Consider the following 19334-nt stretch of genomic DNA (forward strand, 5'->3'; position numbering starts at 1 on the left):
AATATACACTCCAAATGTTTCCATGAAGATGCATTAGTATGCAAAAATGTTGCTATGCAAAAAGGTTTCTGTTTACCTGTCCACAGCACAGGATGGAAATTACTTGGGGGGAAAATACAGTTTACACAGAACAAATGTAGCCGTAAGTATGTGGTCTTGAATGACGTAACACATGATTAGACTAAAAATTAGAATTAGAAGTTAAAACTTTAGTAACACTTTACAGTAAGGTTTTCATTTCTTTACATTAATCACATCAACAAACCATCAATGATAGTCAATGTTAATTTCAACATTTAATACTAATAATAAAGTTGAACTAAATAACAATAAGAAATGCTGCCTTGGCTAGCTGAGATAAAATAAGTTTAAGTTTTTCTTTTCTTTTATTTCAGTTCAAGCAACAAAAAAAAAAAAAAAAAAAAAAAAAAAAACGCTTTTTATGGTTTTAGTTTTACTTAGTTTCGGTTAACAAATGAGTCAGTGATGAGATTATTTTCATCCGTGGAAAAAGCAGCACCTGTTCCTTCTCATCTCCCCTTTTTTCCTTCCAGGAACTATATAGGATATTTAATGCTATATTTCCTCTGTCCCCCAGCTGTTTCTGCAATGTGACCCTTTTTCCTGTTTTCTGGATATTTGTATTTAATTTACATATATTTGCAACTGTGTCTGTAACATTCTATAAGGTTTCGTTAGTTTACATTAGTTAACTACTTTAGATAACATGAACTAAGAATGAACATTACTTACAGCATTTATTAATCTTAGTTAATGTTCATTTCAATGTTTACTAATACATTATTAAAATCAAAAGTTGTATTTGTTATAGAATTGTATAGAATGCTACAAAGACCCTTTAAAGCTTTTGTGAACTATATTTGATATTGATATATTGATTTTAAATGGAATGTTTGTGTTCACTGTCAAAAGGAGATCGTTTAAGTCACTTTGGACAAAATAATTTGCTAAATTAATACATTTAAATGATATTCATAAATAGTAATTATGACTGCATATAGTGCTTCAAATAGGGATGTTTTGTATAATTTTCTTCTCCTGGGTTTGAAATAAACTATAAGAGAACATCACTGGATATGATAGATACCTGTAGTATTAAAAACATCCCAATGAATCATGACTAGGTGTGCTTTTTCTGTCAGTGCAAAATGTAGCCTATATTTGCATGGTACGAAAAAGCTCAGTACAAAATTCAGAAACTGAATTGGAATTTAAAAGCATTCTTACTGAATACTCCACAGCCCTGCTATTCAGTTCAACAACTGCCAGTGTTGTAAAGTTCATGATTTAAAGCAAATCTCATCTCAAAAGCAAGATAAACGTGGCTATGATAAAGATAAAAACATTACATTTCTCTGAAAAGAAGATTTCATGAGAAGCATCATTTCTAAATATGATAAAAAAAACCACAACGTTAGCATTGTGCACAGCACAACCACAATTTGAAAGGCAAAAAAGGTGAAAGTCATGAAAAGTACAGTCATAACAGTCTGTGGTCCGGTCACGTGTCACAGAAGCTAAATGGTGCAGTCAGGCCTGGTGACCTTACAAAACAAAACAATTCATTCAGATTATCATTTGTAGAAGTACAAGGTATAGATGCACTTCCATTTATTCCATTCAGACATTTTATGTGGTAGATGCTTGATTTGCTGAAAAAGTTTGTGGAATCAGTGCTTTAAAAATATTCTCAATCACTCCTTTATATCCATAAAAGCTTCCACTAAATCAGATTTCCTCTTGTTTATTGGGGGTTGTCTGTACAACCTTTAATGGAGGCTGTGATCTGAATGAATTGGCATGTGCACTGTTTTGTTTTGTAAGGTCACCAGTAATACTGACTGCACAGTTTAGCTTCTGTGACACGTGACCGGACCACAGACTGTTATGACTGTCCTTTTCATGACTCAAATTGTGAGAGAACTCCATTCAAATAGTGGTTGTGTTGTGCACAATGCTAAAATTGTGTTTTTTATCATATTTAGAAACTATACTTCTCATGAAATCTTCTTTTCAGATATTATCTTTATCATAGCCATGTTTAGCTTGCTTTCGAGATTGATAAGATTTGCTTTAAAAACATGAACTTTACAACATTGGCAGTTATTGAACTGAATTGAGCTTAATAATAATGACATTATATTTTTTATAGAGCTGCTTTACATCTGAAATTGACTTGCTTTGAAACAATCTATTAAGCGCTATAAATACACTTTACAATAAGTTATATGTTAACATTAGCTAAATACATGAACTAAAAACAACAATACTTCTAAAAAGCATTTATTAATCTTAGTTCTTAATGTTAATTGCAACATTTACTAGGCTACATTACTCAAATTAATAGGCTACATTATTCAAATCAAAAGTTGTCTCTGTTAATATTATTTAATGGACCTGAGCTAACATGAGTTAACAAAGATTGGAGTAAAATTAGCAAAACTGGGACTCTTTTTAGTACACTGTGTATTAAATACAAATAAACGTCTACTTTTTTAAACAAATGCTCAAGATCTCTTGTATCTCCAACTATAGTTTATGAAGGAATATTAAAAAGGAGTGTTAAAAAGAGATTCCAAAATTATAAGATTTTTATTCTACAGCCATTTTTAGGTAAATTGGTACAGTGCAAATGGTAAAGTGGGACACACAACAGGATATTCATTGTACAAATTATTTCAATAGAAATTTTTCAAAATGTAGAAGAATAACTTTATAAAACAAAACAGACACACTAGCAGATTGTGTTAATGGTGATGATTATGATATTTAATACTCAGTTCTGGGTTTTAGGATAGCCTGCTTTGCTTTTGTTTTCAGTTAATTCAATTTGCTTTAGCATATTCAAAAGCCTTTTTTTTTTTATTTTATTTTTTTATTATCTCTGTGAATAAGCAATACAAATTTGGCCAGTTCCTTCTCAGATAACAAATAGCCTACATGGTTTTCTGCCAGACATGACTAACGTTACATCCACTCAACACTTTCCACTCTTTTTTTCAAGGGTGGATTTTGGAACACAACATTCTCTGGCCAGAAAACGAAGTCTCAGTTCCTGGCCTGCCTCCACTCTTACCATTGATGACCCTTTCATTCTTTCTTCACTCTACTGATTCGGCTATACCTCTCTATTTTGTTTGGCTGACATGTTTTCCTATTTTTTTCCTTTTCTGCCTGGAGTTTGGTGACATTTTCTGTAAACAAAACAATTTCACACATTAAGCAATGTATTAGCCTATCTTTTATTTAATATGATCTTTTGTTTAATACATTTTTTTGTTGCTTTATTTAATGTTAAAATGTGACTTTGAATTCCCCACTTTGTAGCCGTAATGGAAGCAACAATGGATAGCCTAATTTACCTCAGATCTTAAAATTAAACAAAATGGAAACAAGAACGTTCAAACTGTGAACAAACAAGTGTAATCTATGACAAAGACTGTTTTAGTAACTCAGTGTGCATTTTAAAATAATGTTTAAATGGTGTAATATTTGTGAATGTGATTTTGTACTTATCTATCCTTCGAGTGCCGTCAAGTTTAATCTCTGGTGCCGTGCGAGAGCCCGCCCACACGCTGTTCTGATTGGCTGTGGGGTTTTTGATTGTTTTTTATCGTTATCATCGCGTGTGTGTTGTGTTGTGTTGTGTACAGAAAAAATTGGTTGTCGATGTGTTACAATTATTTTCTATGGCCTACTCCTAACCCATAGGCTACCCCTCACACAAACATGCAAATCACTAGATTCAAATAAAAACCTCTTTTGGTCAACTTATATCCTTTATAAGAAGTGAGGCCAGTAAAATTTCTTCACTAGTTGTTGTCATAATATTTCACTAGGCTATATAAGTGAGGGCATCTGGCCTTCACAAGTACACTGAAACATTACTTCATTAAAATGAGCTAAAGCAACACAATTGCTATTCATTTCGTCCTAATTTAGCCTAATTTCATAGTATTCAATATTTAAAAGTGATGTCAAATTAATCCATTTGAATTGGGATGACATTATTTTTTTGCATAATACTGGGCAGGAGATTTTTAGTTTCCAGCATGCTTTGCATATAGCCAAACATGTACACACACACACACACACACACACACACACACACACACACACACATATATATATATATATATATATATATCAAAGACTCATCTTTATGCAACCTAAAACGGCCATATTTGCTGTAATATCCTATATCCATGTGATATTTGACTTGAAAAAAATGAATGAATATATATTATTATTTTATAATATTATAGTATTTATTATAATTTTAAACGTATTTCTGTTTATTTATTTATGGTCACAAAGCAGACCAGATTATGAAAATTATATTATTATCTGTAAAATTATCTGCATCTCTTTAAAAACCTTTAAGGGCAAATAATAATAATTTATACACTAAACATTTGATGGAAAATCTATCTTTAATCAAATGTTGATCAGAACTCAGTTTCACATTAGACTTCTTGTACACGTAACAGTCTGACCTGGATATAAATCACATGATCGTCATCATCATACACCATACTGTCTGGTAACTGTATCGTCCCCTCCTTGAAGATGTAATTTCATCATTCTAAAAAAAAGTGTGATGATAAACAATAAAATTGAAGTTTCCTCTTCTATTTGTGTTCATGAACATGTGAAGTCCAGATTATTGTTAATATAATTTTTTTTCTTCTTACTACAACCAGCTTGCAAATTCCCAGGATTTCCAATAATCTGTCAAATGTTTTATTTGATGCATGCTCCTCTCTTCCCCCCTGCAGATGTTAGAGGCAGCTTAATCCTTAACATCTCTCAAACTCAAAAACAAGTACTGATTTTATTCCCTCTTCCCTCTCTTCAGGTGTCCCTCCAGTCCTGTCCTTCTCTTTAGGTTTGTGAAGAGAAGTGCAAAGTTTATGATGTAGGTGGAGACACACACCACACAGAAATCACCCAAGACGAAGGCAAGAATAGCAGCCAGATACAGTGATCCCGCCACTGACACCCAAGAGAACATGACGAGGAAGAACGCCGATCGGCCGGACACTAGCTGACCTGTGACCAAAAAGACCAGAATTACATTTGTAATTATATATAATAATTACATTGTCCTAACAGCACTTACCCAAACCCAGCTGCAGCGTATAGAAAATGATTCCCAACACACTGTTCGGCTGATTCAACACGCTGTCTTTGGAAGTGAAGATCTGGACGAGCCCAAATCCACGTCCCCATCTGAGAGGAGAAGCAGAGTTTCAGCAGTTGATAACATCAGTTGCCTGTGAATATTCACTATTTGCGGGTTGCATTAAATAAAAATCATGCACTGGTAAATTTAGGCTTTTCATAACGTTTTCTTTTTTAAACTAGTGGAAAGAAAACATACAAAATACAGTAAGTGTTTGATTTATTGTACTTTTACAATACATATCTTCAAATGTTGATCCCCCAAATTAGTTTTTTTTTTTTTTAAGAGTGGAGTCATAAATCTCTACTTCAGCAGCTGCCACACTAAACTAGGCTTTTTGAGTCACAGTGTGATACCAGATTCAATGTTGTCTGTCTTATTAGTGCCAGTTATTGAAAACAAAGCTGGAATGGTGGGTAACCAGTTATTAAAAACAAAGCTGGAATGGTGGGTAACTTAGATAATTATAGAGCTGTAGCTTTAGCTAGTATTTTGTCTAAAGTCTTGGAAAAAATCTTGCTAGATAGGTTAAATGTGTTTATTAATTCTACAGACAACCAGTTTGGATTTAAGGCTAAACATGGTACTGATCTTTGCATCTATGCATTAAAGGAAATTGTAAATAAGTATAGAGATAAAAATTCATCAGTTTTTATGCGTTTCATTGATGCATCTAAAGCTTTTGATCGGGTTGACCATGCTAAGCTATTTTTTTAAATGAGACAAAGAGGGGTACCAGAATACATTGTGAGAATCTTGGCCTATTGGTATGCCCACCAGTTGATGCGAGTTAAATGGGGCAATAAGGTCTCTGCCCATTTTGGGGTCGGTAACGGTGTGAGACAAGGAGGGATTTTGTCCCCAATTTTGTTTAATCTTTACATGGATGAGCTGTCTGAACGATTGAATGTTTGTAAAACTGGTTGTATGATTGGGAATACTTTAGTGAATCATATTATGTATGCAGATGATCTTGTGGTGTTTAGTCCAAGCAGTGCTGGTCTTCAACAGCTTTTAAATGTGTGTTCTGATTATGGTCTTGAACATGATATTGTATATAATCCTGATAAGAGTATGGTTATGACTTGCAGAACTAAGGAGGATAAAAGTATAAATTTCCCAGTTTTTAAGTTGTCTAACAAGAGTCTCACGGTGTGCGAGAAAGTAAAATACCTTGGACGTATTATCACTGAGCACATGACAGATGATGAGGATATTGAAAGGCAACGCCGCCTGATGTATATGCGGGTAAATATACTGTTGCGTAAGTTTAGCTTCTGTTCAGATGAGGTGAAGGTGTCACTTTTTAAAGCATATTGTACAATACTTTAAACTGCTCATTTGTGGTGTAACTATAGAACATCTAGTTTACAGAAGCTGCAAGTAGCTTATAACGATGCTATGAGAATCTTACTAAGGAGACCTAGATGGCATAGTGCAAGTGAAATGTTTGTGAGTGTAAGAGTAATCACTTTTAAAGCACGGTTACGTAATCTTATATGAAGTGTTCAGATGCAAAAGCCTCTAAATGCCATCTGAAATTTTCTTCTAGAATGATCATTTTTATCAAGCTTGTGTATTTAAGTTCAGTAATTTTACTCAAATGATAATTAATAGGTAATCTTCATTGCCTTTTAAGTGAAGTTATTGAATTTAAATATGCGAGCTTGATAAAAATGATCATTCTAGAAGAAAATTTCAGATGGCATTTAGAGGCTTTTGCATCTGAACTCTTCATATTTATCTGCCGGCTTAATGATTCTAAAAATGAAATTATTGTGGGTTTATCAAATAAAAGGGTTACTACACGGTATCAGTCAAAGCTGTGGAGACACTGGTACTGGTGTATTTTGTAACTCTACGTTTACAAAATTGTATGGGTTGTATATGTTGTTCAAGGTTGTTTTTTTTGTGTTTTTTTGGACTTAGAGTCTGTAATAAAAGTTTGATTGATTGTTTGAATGATTAATTGATTAAACTCTTCATTTTTATACCCATATGTATTTATTCTGAAGGTTTTTACACAGGGGTTTGATCATATATCATTTGACTGATTTTATGCAACATTGTATTCCTTAAAAACATTTTTTTCTGATTTATGGAGTGATAAAAAGAGAAATCCAAATTACCGGCTGTAAAAAAAAAACTCTTATCAACAAAATGAAACAAGAATTTTGAACCTGACTTTACCCAATGATCAGATTTCTGTTCTAGAATTGCATTCAAATTAGTGAACATTTTAATTCGATATTGCCTCATTTGCATATTTAAACATTATATTTTTAGAAAACGTGTACAATTTTTTTTCTTTTTTTTTCTCTCAATGTTAGCAATCAACTGGGGAAATATGGTGCATGATGCATCTATAAGTTATTTTTTATTTAATTTAATTTTTTTATTAAAGTCTAGGTGAGATCAATGCGTGAAAACTGCCACGACTGAAGTGAAGTGAACGCATTTACCTGGAGGTGAAGACCTTCGAGCAGCTCACGGAATGACCCAGGTCGCACATCGCACGATATTCGGGATCATTCTCCCGGGAAAGTTCGACGTGTAGCGCGTAAACCGACAGAACTAAACCCAGAAAACAGAGGATGAAGCGAACGCGATGTTCCCATTTAGGAATTCCAGTAACGTTAACTGAATGGCTCGAGGACATTGCAGTGACAGTGTTAAGAGGTTTTATAACAAATGACCTAATTTACAAAAAGCCTGTTTTGTAGACTTGTAGACTAAAAGTTGCTACTCTTAAAAGCAATTTCTAACTGTAAAATATGTAAGTCCGGCTCCGCACCTTTCCAAAAAATATATTGCAACGTGGAAAATCGTGAGGCAGGAGCTGTGATTGGTCCAAAGAACTGAAACTCGTGACAAGACAGATTTTATAACGGGCTCCAATGGGAGGGTGCGTGTTCTCCTCCAGGGGGCGCTTGGCGGCTCAGAATGTCTAAAGCCCCATTGAGCCGCATTCATATCTCAATAAATCCACTAGCATTCATACGATAAAAAGTGCAATCGTTTTTCGTGCAGATCTGTTACGTACAAGTATTGGTACCTGACATTTGAATGTAAATCTACCACAGCACTGATCACTGATTGGTCCGTAGCTAGTACTGAGAAAAGTATAAGTTCGACTGATGGGCGATGTGCATTGAGTAAAGAAGCTGTAAGAGCAAATTGGAAATACACAGTTAATATTTAAATACTTAAATACATTCCCATTTGTACTATTCTACTTCCTTTTTCTGTGTATGGACTGACGCGAGCGCTGATTGGACGGATGGTGCAGAGGGTCCCGAGCGGACGGGTCAGTGTCCAGTTAGATAAATATGTTTGGCAATGTAAACACTGGCCTAATAGATCAATTGCATTCACAAATGTATTTTTAAAATGTTTTAAAACACACTGTATGACGGTTTGGATTATTAATTCCACGTGTTTGTTGTGTTCGAATATTGTGAACAAATTTATTTTGGCTGTGTTATGGTGGCCTAAATCTGCAGAAATTACAAATAATCAAGTAGGCTAATAAATGCAAAACTGGGAAAATGCGAATATATTACTAAGGCCAATATAAAAAAAGGCCAATCATTTTTAACAAAAAAAATATTTCTGAATGTATTTTTGTATGGCGTTTTACTTTATTTATTATGTTGTGTATTATGTATTTATTTTTATCCTTGTTAACTTAAAAATATTTTATATATTTGTTCTTCATATATCTGCGTTTCCACATGTATCGATAAATAAAGGGATGAAGTAATAAAAAAATAAGTTCTGGACAACATTTTATTTAAAACACAATTATCTTTGTTTTATCAAGTTTGTGTTTAATTTCTGCAGGTTTGGGTCTCCATTTTTTGTGTTTACATATGATTAAATAGTAGTTCAACGTGCTAAAGCAAGTGCGCGTCTTTCTTATTTACACTCGATCCGTCAGTTTCGACGCCGCCCAAAGAATGACCCTATTCTACACAACACAAGAGCCCGCCCCTCGAGCATTTTCTCGAATCCCATTGGTCAATCCACTTACAAGCATACAGTCGATTGGTAGTTTTGCTGCCTTTCAAACACAATACGGAAGAATACAAGGAAGTAAAACGGTGGTTCGTGATAGCGAAGAATAGACATGCTTTGAAATAACCGCTCCGAAATTCCACTGCGTCCATATATTACCAGGTAATTGTTACCGTTTTCATAACCCAACGTTTGCTTGTATTTGTCTTTGTTCCAACATGAAAAGAAAGAAAGGGTACATATATATATATGTTAAGCAGTTTTGGGCCAGCAGTCTCTCACGCCCCTGCGGCAGATGAGCAAGATTAATTACACACAAACGGCAGCGACGCCCTGCTGGACCTCTAGTATGTTCATCTATTATGAGCAATTACAGATAAGTGGTCAGTAGTGTCTGCTTTTACAGCCTGCTGTTAGTTTATGGTTTCATGTATAACGTGCTCACACCTCTGTGTGCACCATGCATTATTGTGTTCCTTAAAACATAAAATACACAAAGCTTGTTTTTATATTTGTATTTGTATTTATTTATTATTATTTAAAACAAATAGTCAAAAGAACGTTTTACATGAAAGTGGTGCTGTTTTTTTAAAATTCTGTAAATGATTGCCTGTTTTGTTACTAATTAAAAGAAAAGTTTAGTTAGATTGTGCATTAACTGTCTGGCTCTTTGATATTGTCCAAGAGAAGTCCATTCAAATAAGGTGAACAGAAAGTAAAATTTACACTTTTCTCTGAATGTTTGGTTTCAGAATGTCAACCAATGAGAGGGATGAGACAAATGACTCTCAAGCAGGACCGGCCTGTAAAGCATCAGAGGGCAACATCAGGAGAGAGGGTGACACTGACAACAACCATCACAGAGGCATTACAGAAGGACCGCCTCAACCTAGCGATGACACATCCATTGTAACAGATACAAGTACTGTTGCAGATAAGAACTTGGCTCTGCTCAAAGCCCACTCCTTAGATGTGAAGTTTGAAGTTGGCGAAGAATATGACGTTATTGAGACCATTGGCACAGGTGCTTATGGTGTGGTCTCATCAGCCCGAAGAAGAGACAATGGTGAGGTGCCAAGATGCATGCGTTTCATTTAAAGTAATTAGACTAAATCTCTGATGTTAGAATTTATTATTATTATTATTACAGCATTATTGATATATTATTATTGGGGTGGGGGAAAAAATCAATTCAAATATATCTATATCTTCTGCCGATTTGCATCGATTCACAAATTTAAATTGATTGTTACATTTCTTAAACTTCTCTTTCCTACTTAAAGTTATTGACAGATTAGAGTGTTATTAATCACAATAAGCCGTGAAAAAGGACTCAGTGCGGAGCTCACGCTGATGAACACACAGCCAAAGCGCGCGCACAGAATCCGCCTCTCAGATGTTCAGTTCTCTTTCACTGCTTATGGCGCTTGAATGATCAAATACACACACAATTATGTCAAAATGCACATCATGAGGAGTATTCACGTAAACACCTACGCAAACATAAACAGTTAGGAGAAAATCAGATGTCTAACAGTATATTTGATCTGTGCGTTCATTCTTAAAGGGACAGCAGCCTAATAAACCTTTGCTCTCTGTATTGTTCATTTAATCACAGAAATCACTCACTGCTTTTGACTGAATCACTTTTGAATCTTTGATATGTATCAATGTATATTTAATTCAAACAGTGAAGACTATACAGTTTTATTTTTACATTTGATTATTCAATTTATAAAGTATTTCTTACTACATATTAAATAAACCTTGGCTACTGTACCTGAAAAACTTAAATTTGTATATTGTTTCTATTGTTTTTCTCCTATTGTTTGTAATTTGCTTGTAATTTGCATCTTTGTTCCTAAATAGAAAAAATGAAATAACTTGTGTGTAATGACTGCAGTCAGCTTAATGGCATTTGTTTTATAAAATGGGGTTGACTAAAATGAGAAGGTTTACATTTAATTGAGTGGGATTTTTTTTTCTTCAAGACCTTTTAAACTGTCTACCGAAGTCAAATAGGAAAGGTAACACAAAACAGTAAACTAGAATCAAATCTATGATATCGAATCGAAATTTGAATCGAATCATGAGGTACCAAAATATTCCCACACCTAATTACTATTATATATTAATGCTGTTGTTGTTGTAATAATAATAATAATATATTAACAATGTTGTAATAATGCTGTAAAAAATAATATTAATAATAACAGTAATTATTGTTATTATTAATATTACCAAAGACATGTGCTGTTTATTAAAATGCAGTAAGTATATTTTGTATACTTATTTATGCAAGTAGTATGTTTTTAAGATAATGTATTATATTTAGGGCTGTGAATTTAACATGTTAAATTAGTGGGATTAAAAAAAAAGATTTAGAAAATAATAAACACAATGTCCTCTGACCTGTATGAAAATTCGGAATATGGGATTTACTTACCATTGAAGAAATTCAAGCTCCACCTTCATATTTTTGCTGTGCAATAAGTACACAGAAATTAATTTGGTGTAGGATTTACTTTTAAAAAAACACACTCAGAAATAGCACACCTCTTATGACAAAATATCAAGGAAATGTTTGTTCAAGGTTCAATTCATGACCCCTTTAATTCTGATGTTATTTATGCATTCAGGCCAGCAGGTGGCAATAAAGAAGATCCCTAATGCCTTTGAGGTTGTGACGAATGCCAAACGCACGTTGAGAGAGCTGAAGATTCTGAAACACTTCAAACACGACAACATCATCGCCATTAAAGATATTCTCCAGCCTGTGGTCCCTCACTCGGCTTTCAAATCAGTGTAAGCTTGAGTACGAAGTAGCATGCGATGCATATTCTCTCTTCATATATGACATGCTAAAAGTGTCTCTTGTTCTTTAGGTACGTGGTTCTTGACCTCATGGAGAGCGACCTGCATCAGATTATCCACTCCCGGCAACCTCTGACTCCAGAACACACACGCTACTTCCTGTATCAGCTGTTAAGAGGCCTGAAATACATTCATTCGGCCAACGTCATTCACCGCGATCTCAAGCCGTCCAACCTGCTGGTCAATGAAAACTGTGAGCTGAAGATCGGGGACTTTGGCATGGCACGTGGATTGAGCGCGTCCCACTCTGAAGAGGCGCGTTCCTTCATGACCGAGTACGTGGCCACCCGCTGGTACCGCGCTCCTGAGCTCATGTTGTCTCTTTACCACTACAGCTTGGCCATCGACCTCTGGTCTGTGGGCTGCATCTTCGGCGAGATGCTCGGCAGGAGGCAGATGTTTCCGGGGAAAAACTATGTGCATCAGCTGCAGCTGATTCTTTCGGTTTTGGGCACGCCGCCCGAGAGCATCATCGGCTCGATAGGGTCGGACCGGGTGCGCTGTTACGTGAGGAGCCTCCCTTTAAAAGCGCCAGAACCGCTCGCAGCACTGTATCCACAGGCTGAGCCCAATGCGCTGGACTTGTTGGCCGCGATGCTCCGCTTTGACCCTCGTGAACGGATCAGTGCGTGTCAGGCACTAGAACACCCCTACCTCAATAAGTACCACGACTCGGACGACGAGCCGGTGTGCGTTCCCGCCTTCGATTTTGAGTTCGACCGGCAGCCCATGGGCAAAGAGCAAATCAAAGAAGCTATACTAACTGAAATCGGGGACTTCCATAAGAAGAAGCAGGGTGTCAGAAAGAAGATCCAGTTTAAACCGCTCCATTCTTCAGGTTCGGCGGTGGTCGGCGTCTCCGGAAACACGCTTTGCACGACTCCACAGTCTCAAAACCTGACTGATACAGCACAAACATGCCAACAGCACAATCTCAACTTCAAACCGACAGACGGTACACAAACTCAAGCGAATGCGAACTCGTTTCAAGCCCGACATCATCTCGCTCAGATTTTCCCACATTTGGCTCAGTCGGTAAACTGCCAGGATGTGGACATGCTCAGCGCCAACTCCGACGGCCAGCCTGAAACCATCGATCTGACCACTCCCACAGACAAGGACACTTTTACTGAACCAGTCACGGACTGCACAAAGGACGAGCTTGTCTCGTCCAATCACTCTCTTCCCAAACAAATGGTTCCGCCCCATCCCATCTCTCAGACTCCGCCCACTTCAAGTCTTCCACAGTCTATCCCTTCACTCTCTCTCACACAGTCCCAAGCTCAGTCGCTCTCTCAAAGCCTCACTCGTTCCCTTGGAAAAGGAGGGAAAGCGACAACCGGGGAAGGCACGAAAAAAGAGGGAGCAATTTCAGAAGACACAAAAGCAGCTCTCAAAGCTGCCTTGCTCAAATCAGCACTAAGGCAGAAGGCTCGAGGTGAGAGAGTGTGCAGTGTGTGTGTATGTGGCCATAGACTACTTAACATTTATGCCCTGTTTCACAGACAAGGCTTAAGTCTAGTCCCAGACTAAAATGCGTGTTTGAGCTGTTTTAACTGAAAGCAACTTGCACTAACAGATCTTAAAATATGTCAGTGCCATTGTTTTGTCTAAAGATGCACACTAGTAATGTTTTAGATGTCCTAATTGAACTAAGGCCTAATCCTGGCTTAATCTAAACCCTGTCTGTGAAACCAGGCTTTAGTGTTTATCAAACTTTGACGCCACAGACCCCAAGATATGATGATCATGTGAGGAAGCCACTTCCTAAAATATAAAATAGAACTAATTCGTGTATGAAGATCCATTTTACTCAGAAAAAAATCTGTATATATTTTGTATTTTTTGTATTTATACTACAGTTCAAAAGTTTGAGATCTGTAAGGTTTTAAATATATATATGAGGAGTTCAGATGCAAAAGCCTCTAAATGCCATCTGAAATTTTCTTATAGAATGATCATCTTTATCAAGCTTGTGTATTTAAGTTCAGTAATTTCACTTAAATGACAATTAATAGGTTATCTTCATTGTCATTTAAGTGAAATTATTGAATTTAAATATACAAGTTTGATAAAAATGATCATTCTATAAGAAAATTTCAGATGGCATTTAGAGGCTTTTGCATCTGAACTCTTCACATATATATATATATATATATATATATATATATATATATATATATATATATATATATATATATATATATTTAAATGTTTCTTGAGCAGTAAATTAAGTAATGATGCTGAAAAATAGAAAATAGCTATATTAAATTCTAATATTATTTTACAATATTACTGTTTTTACTGTACTTTTGATCCAATAAATGCTGCCATGAGAAACTTCTTTCAAAAACAGTTAAAAATCTTACGGACCTCAACAATTGCCACGATAGTTTCTTTTATATTGTAAATTTTATATTTATAATAAATAATATTATGAGTACAATTTGATCTGGTAAATATTTAGTTTCTATTAAATTGACACTTCATCTTTTTTCTACACACCATTAGAGTACTGTTGTCAACCTGGAGAGAAAATCCTGTAAACTTAACCTTGTCTTGTCTTATGATATTATTAAATTTTTTCTCTTATCCATGAAAATGTCAGGTCTGGTCATGATAACATTCACTGATTCTTTCTTCCTCAGATGGAGGCTCTGCAGCTCTTGGTCTAGATTTACTCAGAGGAGCTTCTGGAGGTTTATCGTCATCGCTCTCCTCCTCTAACTCTGGTTCAGAGCATAAGAAGCCAGTCACGGCCCAGGAGAGACAACGAGAGAGGGAAGAGAAGCGGAAGAAGAGGCAGGAGCGTGCTATGGAGCGAAAGAGGAAGCTGAAAGAGAAGGAGAAAAAGGAGGGGAAACGAGGAGAATCTTTAGGCGGCGTTTTGCTCAGCGACAACGACAAGAAGCTGTTGGAGCGCTGGGGGCGAATGATGGACACCCGAGGGGACAAATCGCAGACCGCAGAAACCAACGGCGCCAAAACCAATGAGAGCAAGACAGTCCAAATCCAGCCAGCAACAGGAAGCAACCTCGTAAAAACAAACTCAGTTGGGGGAGAGTCAGTGCCGCCAAAACAACCCAACGAAGTGCCACAAATGCTGCCTCAAATGGGACAGTGTGTCACAGCTGGAATATTCCATCCAACTCCGACCCATAATGCAGCACCCGTCTCTTTAGGTTCGTCTCAGAATGGGGACGTTGGTTTAGTTGCAGTAGGAGGAGGCGGAAGTGTCGGAGGTTTAGGTGTGGTAACGGGCCCGTGTGCCTTTGCCAAAAACAACATATTAAAATCTCAGTTTCTGAGTGTTGGAACAATGTTCACCGGTCTTGAGAACTGGACAGGAACATCTCCACACAAAACCCAGCAACCTCCACTAGAACTGAACAATCCCGCTCACACGGGCTTTGCGCACTTGCAAACCCAGCTGAAGCCCGTCCCACAGTCCAACGCTCACATCCAGCTGCTGCCGCTGGAACCCTTCATGACTAAACCACCAGCCTTGAATCCCGGCATTGGCGTTTCGGACACCAGCACGAATCCAGAGACCAGCGATGGTCCTCAAGCCCTGGACAAACTTTGCGTTCTGGGGGACAGACAGAACGGCTCTCATTCACAGGGCCCTTCAAAACAGCCTCCAGGAGCCGCAGCTCAACCCTGCCTTAGTCTCACTGACACGGGACAGTCGACAAACAGCATCCCTGATATCCACACAGTCACACAGCAGCTCTCAAAGTCACAGGTGAAGTTTTAGCCATAATGTTGGACTGTGGGCCGCCTTTGAATATGAGATTAATTCTTGGGTTTTTTAAAAAGAGTTTCATTAAAGTCTGATCGCTTAGAAAAGTGACACCTGTTCTCAACAGGACACTTAATTTGAGTTATTGATTTATCACGGTCATGGATAACCTGGAACCATTAGGGAAATTTAAAATGGATATTTCTAAGCCTGAAAAAAAAAATGGAAACAAGTCAAATCTTAAAATGTCATGGACATTTTTTTTAGTCGTTCTCTGCTCCAAAATATTACATGAGCAAGATATAAAGTTAACCGCTAGTGATCGCAAGCCATAATTGAGGGTCTTATTGTACACAAATAAATATAATAATTTAAAACTATTCATTTGCCATTATAATTATAATTAGGCCATTATAAGACATAGAAATGGAAATCAAGACCAACAACCTTTAAACTTAATCTAAAAAACCTTTATCCAGTAAACACGAACTAAGTAAAGTTATGGATATTACTAAAAATTTAATTTTAATTTAATTAAGTAATACATTATTTTATAATAATTAATTAATTACAGTTTAATTTTATATATATATATATATATATATATATATATATATATAATTTGTATTATTATTATTTATTTATTTATTTATTTATAGCCCAAGAGGTCATGCCATACATTTGTGAGAGCAAATAAGAGAATAATAATAATCATGCATGGGCATGATTGCTACCTCAGGGTAATGAAGAAAATTAAAATTTTGAGATAAAGCAAAATAAGTCACATTGTGATATATAAAATCACAATTGGGAGAAATAAAGTTAGTTACCTTTTATTTTTACTTTGTGATTAAAATTTGCTTCCATATTTATGTGATCTTCATTATGTTTGGAAAACATAACCACTGCTTTACACACTGCACTGTATTTCTTATAAATGTATATTTGATTTTGAACTTTGTATCATTCTTCTCTTTAATCTCAACTTTGTCCTTTTCCCTGCCAGGTTGAAGACATTTTGCCGCCGGTTTTCTCGGTGACCCCTAAAGGCAGTGGAGCTGGATACGGTGTAGGCTTTGACCTCGATGACCTCCTCGCTCAGTCTCTTACCGAACTCCAGCACTCTGACCTCAGGGAAAGGTCAGTTCAAATCTCACTGACCGTAGAGTTCACACTCTATTTGTGAACTCTACGTCACTGCAAATTACAATGCTTGACTCTAATGTATACTAGGCATATTATTAGCCGCGTTTCCACTGTCGGGCCAGGGCCGGGCCGTGCTAGTGCGTGCCAGGGCCAGTCGCGTTTCCACTGTCACTTCCGGGGCTTGATCGGGGCTTACTCTGGGCCAACGGCCAGGATTTCTGGCCCGTCGAATACCTTGGGCCAGAGCGGGCCAGCTCGGGCTAGAGGAGTGGTTACGAACAGAGGCGGAGTTCACTTGAGTCGGGAGACGGCAGTGCCGGATGATTCTGTCAGCATTAAAGACTTTTAAAATAATTTAACTCGCGTTCATGTTTGAATGCCTTGTGTTTGTGATGCAAAAGACTATGCGCGCTAACCATTACCATAGTAAACATAGTAAACGCTTGAAGATACGCATAGTAAAAAAACATAGTGAACGCTTGAAGAAATCAGACCAATCATAAAGGCTATCACAGTCATGTTTTTATTTGATCTGTCAGTAGCCTACGTCTCGTCTCTTTATACTGACTATCATAAAATAAAGCAACTTTTTTTTCGGGAGCTTCCTCTGTTTCTCTGACGGAAAATATCTGTATGGGAGTCGAGATAGTGCTAAAGCTCCTCAGGTCGTATTTTTGGTGGCATATATTTGTAGAAATTATCATTCTTTCTAAATGTGATGTAAATATGTCCTGTAACTACCAGATAAACAGTAACAGACGCGACTGAAGAAGTAAGTGTGTCCTCTTTCTTTTGTGAAATAGACCTAACGGTAATTTATTTCTGAGTGACTAATGTGCAATTTTGACATAAATTAATTCATTATGATCAATGTATCACTTTTTATTGTAAACCTGTGGTAAAACATCGATGCTTGGGTTTTAAATATTCAAGTAAACAACAAAAATGCCAGCAAACGGCCGCTTTTATCATGTTTGTTTTCAACGCTGTTTCCAGTGATTTCTGATTAGTTTTCTGATAAAACTTCCATTTGTTGGTGAATGGGTTAGTGTGACGTTGTTCCAGAGAGGCGTGTTACGGGCGTGTTTTAGTGAAGCGCTGTGGAGCTTCTGGCCCGACAGTGGAAACGCAGGCCCGGTGCTATTAGCCCGAGGCTATCAGCCCGGCACGGCCCGTTTAAAGCCCTGGCCCGACAGTGGAAACGCGGCTATTGGCTCTGTGATGAATTGCTTATACCAATCTATTGTAGGTCACTTAGGATAAAAGTGTTTGCTAAATGCATTAACGTAAATAAATGTACATTTCAATGGTCTCGTTTCTCGTTTTCATTAGTCACAATGACTTGGCCCCCCTGTCTGCATCCCTGCTCTCTGATTGGCTCGAGGTGCACCGCATGACCCCTGCTGACATGGAGTCACTTCAGCAGGAGCTCCAGCTCGGATCTCCCATGATCCTCTCCGACAACTCAACACTTCCTGATACCTGATCAGTACCTGCATTCCTTCTCCATCCACTTGTAGAACCGGTTGAGGACCGTACACAGAGGAACTTGATAGCTGTATTGTTTACCAGTGTACTAGACCTAGAGTCAGTAGAGGGAATATCTTTGAGGCTCCAAATTATTAAGGTCTTACCCAGAAAAGTGCCTTTATCTTTAATGGGTTCACATACATTATTTATTTGTGCCAACATTAAAGTATGATGCTGTTCAGTTCTTAAGGGGGTTTCCATTCTCGGAATTTCAGTGCCATCACAAAGCAATTCAGATCAAGGGAAGAAGAGTTCACTTCAACTGTGCTAGTGCCATTGATTCACCAGCTGGTTTTATACAATATTCAAGCCAATAGCAATGAAATAGCAGCTGTTTAGAAGACCAGAGTTTAAAGCTATTTTCTAGTACACTACAGTAGGAGTCGCCACCAGGGCAGCAGTATTATGATGATGAAACACAATAAAGGAAGCAGATCTCGTTGGCATTATTACTGCAGACTGTAGAAAGTAGTGCAGAGTAGAAAAACATTTCATTTGATGTTGCATGAATGTCTTGTAGAAAATAGTGACACTTGCTGCACCAACATGCAGATTTGCTCAGTTTTACACCAGCAACGAAAAAAAGTATTGTTGTCTTGAATAAAGCTTTCAAAGGGATATTGTCGTATTATTTTGCAATGTTTCGTTGTGTTGTTTACATACTGTGGAAGGCACTTAGTAGCAATATGCAAATTCACCTTGACTAAGCCCTTTGTTATTATTGTTTATTATTGGATTTTCAAAGAAAACAAATTCTGCTTGTATCATCATGGGTACCTTATAACACTATTATCATTTTGATAATTTTTTTGGGATAAT

At 36.8% G+C, this 19334-nt stretch overlaps 2 protein-coding genes across 3 annotated transcripts; one reads left to right on the forward strand and one right to left on the reverse strand.

Annotated features, from left to right (window-relative positions):
- Nucleotides 1–4435: 4435 nt before the first annotated feature.
- On the reverse strand, nt 4436–8069 carry vkorc1 (vitamin K epoxide reductase complex, subunit 1). Its single transcript, XM_082151572.1, has 3 exons — nt 7669–8069; nt 5144–5253; nt 4436–5073 (listed from the first exon to the last, which is right to left on the reverse strand). Exons 1-3 carry the CDS (start codon nt 7863–7865, stop codon nt 4856–4858), a joined length of 525 nt encoding a protein of 174 aa, XP_082007698.1. The 5' UTR covers nt 7866–8069; the 3' UTR covers nt 4436–4855.
- Nucleotides 8070–9252: 1183 nt separating this feature from the next.
- Nucleotides 9253–19146, forward strand: mapk7 (mitogen-activated protein kinase 7). Of its 2 annotated transcripts, none has more exons than XM_082151044.1 (7): nt 9253–9385; nt 9976–10289; nt 11863–12028; nt 12109–13535; nt 14746–15842; nt 16846–16979; nt 18318–19146. In XM_082151044.1, the coding sequence occupies exons 2-7, from the start codon at nt 9977–9979 to the stop codon at nt 18469–18471; spliced, it is 3291 nt and encodes a 1096-aa protein (XP_082007170.1). In that variant the 5' UTR covers nt 9253–9385; nt 9976; the 3' UTR covers nt 18472–19146. The 2 variants fall into 2 exon arrangements, with proteins under 2 accessions (XP_082007170.1, XP_082007171.1); XM_082151045.1 differs by lacking the exon at nt 9253–9385 and adding an exon at nt 9401–9570.
- The last annotated feature ends 188 nt before the right edge of the window (nt 19147–19334 follow it).

Source organism: Leuciscus leuciscus (assembly GCF_965113295.1).
Source record: "Leuciscus leuciscus genome assembly, chromosome: 21".
Classification (NCBI taxonomy): domain Eukaryota; kingdom Metazoa; phylum Chordata; class Actinopteri; order Cypriniformes; family Leuciscidae; genus Leuciscus; species Leuciscus leuciscus.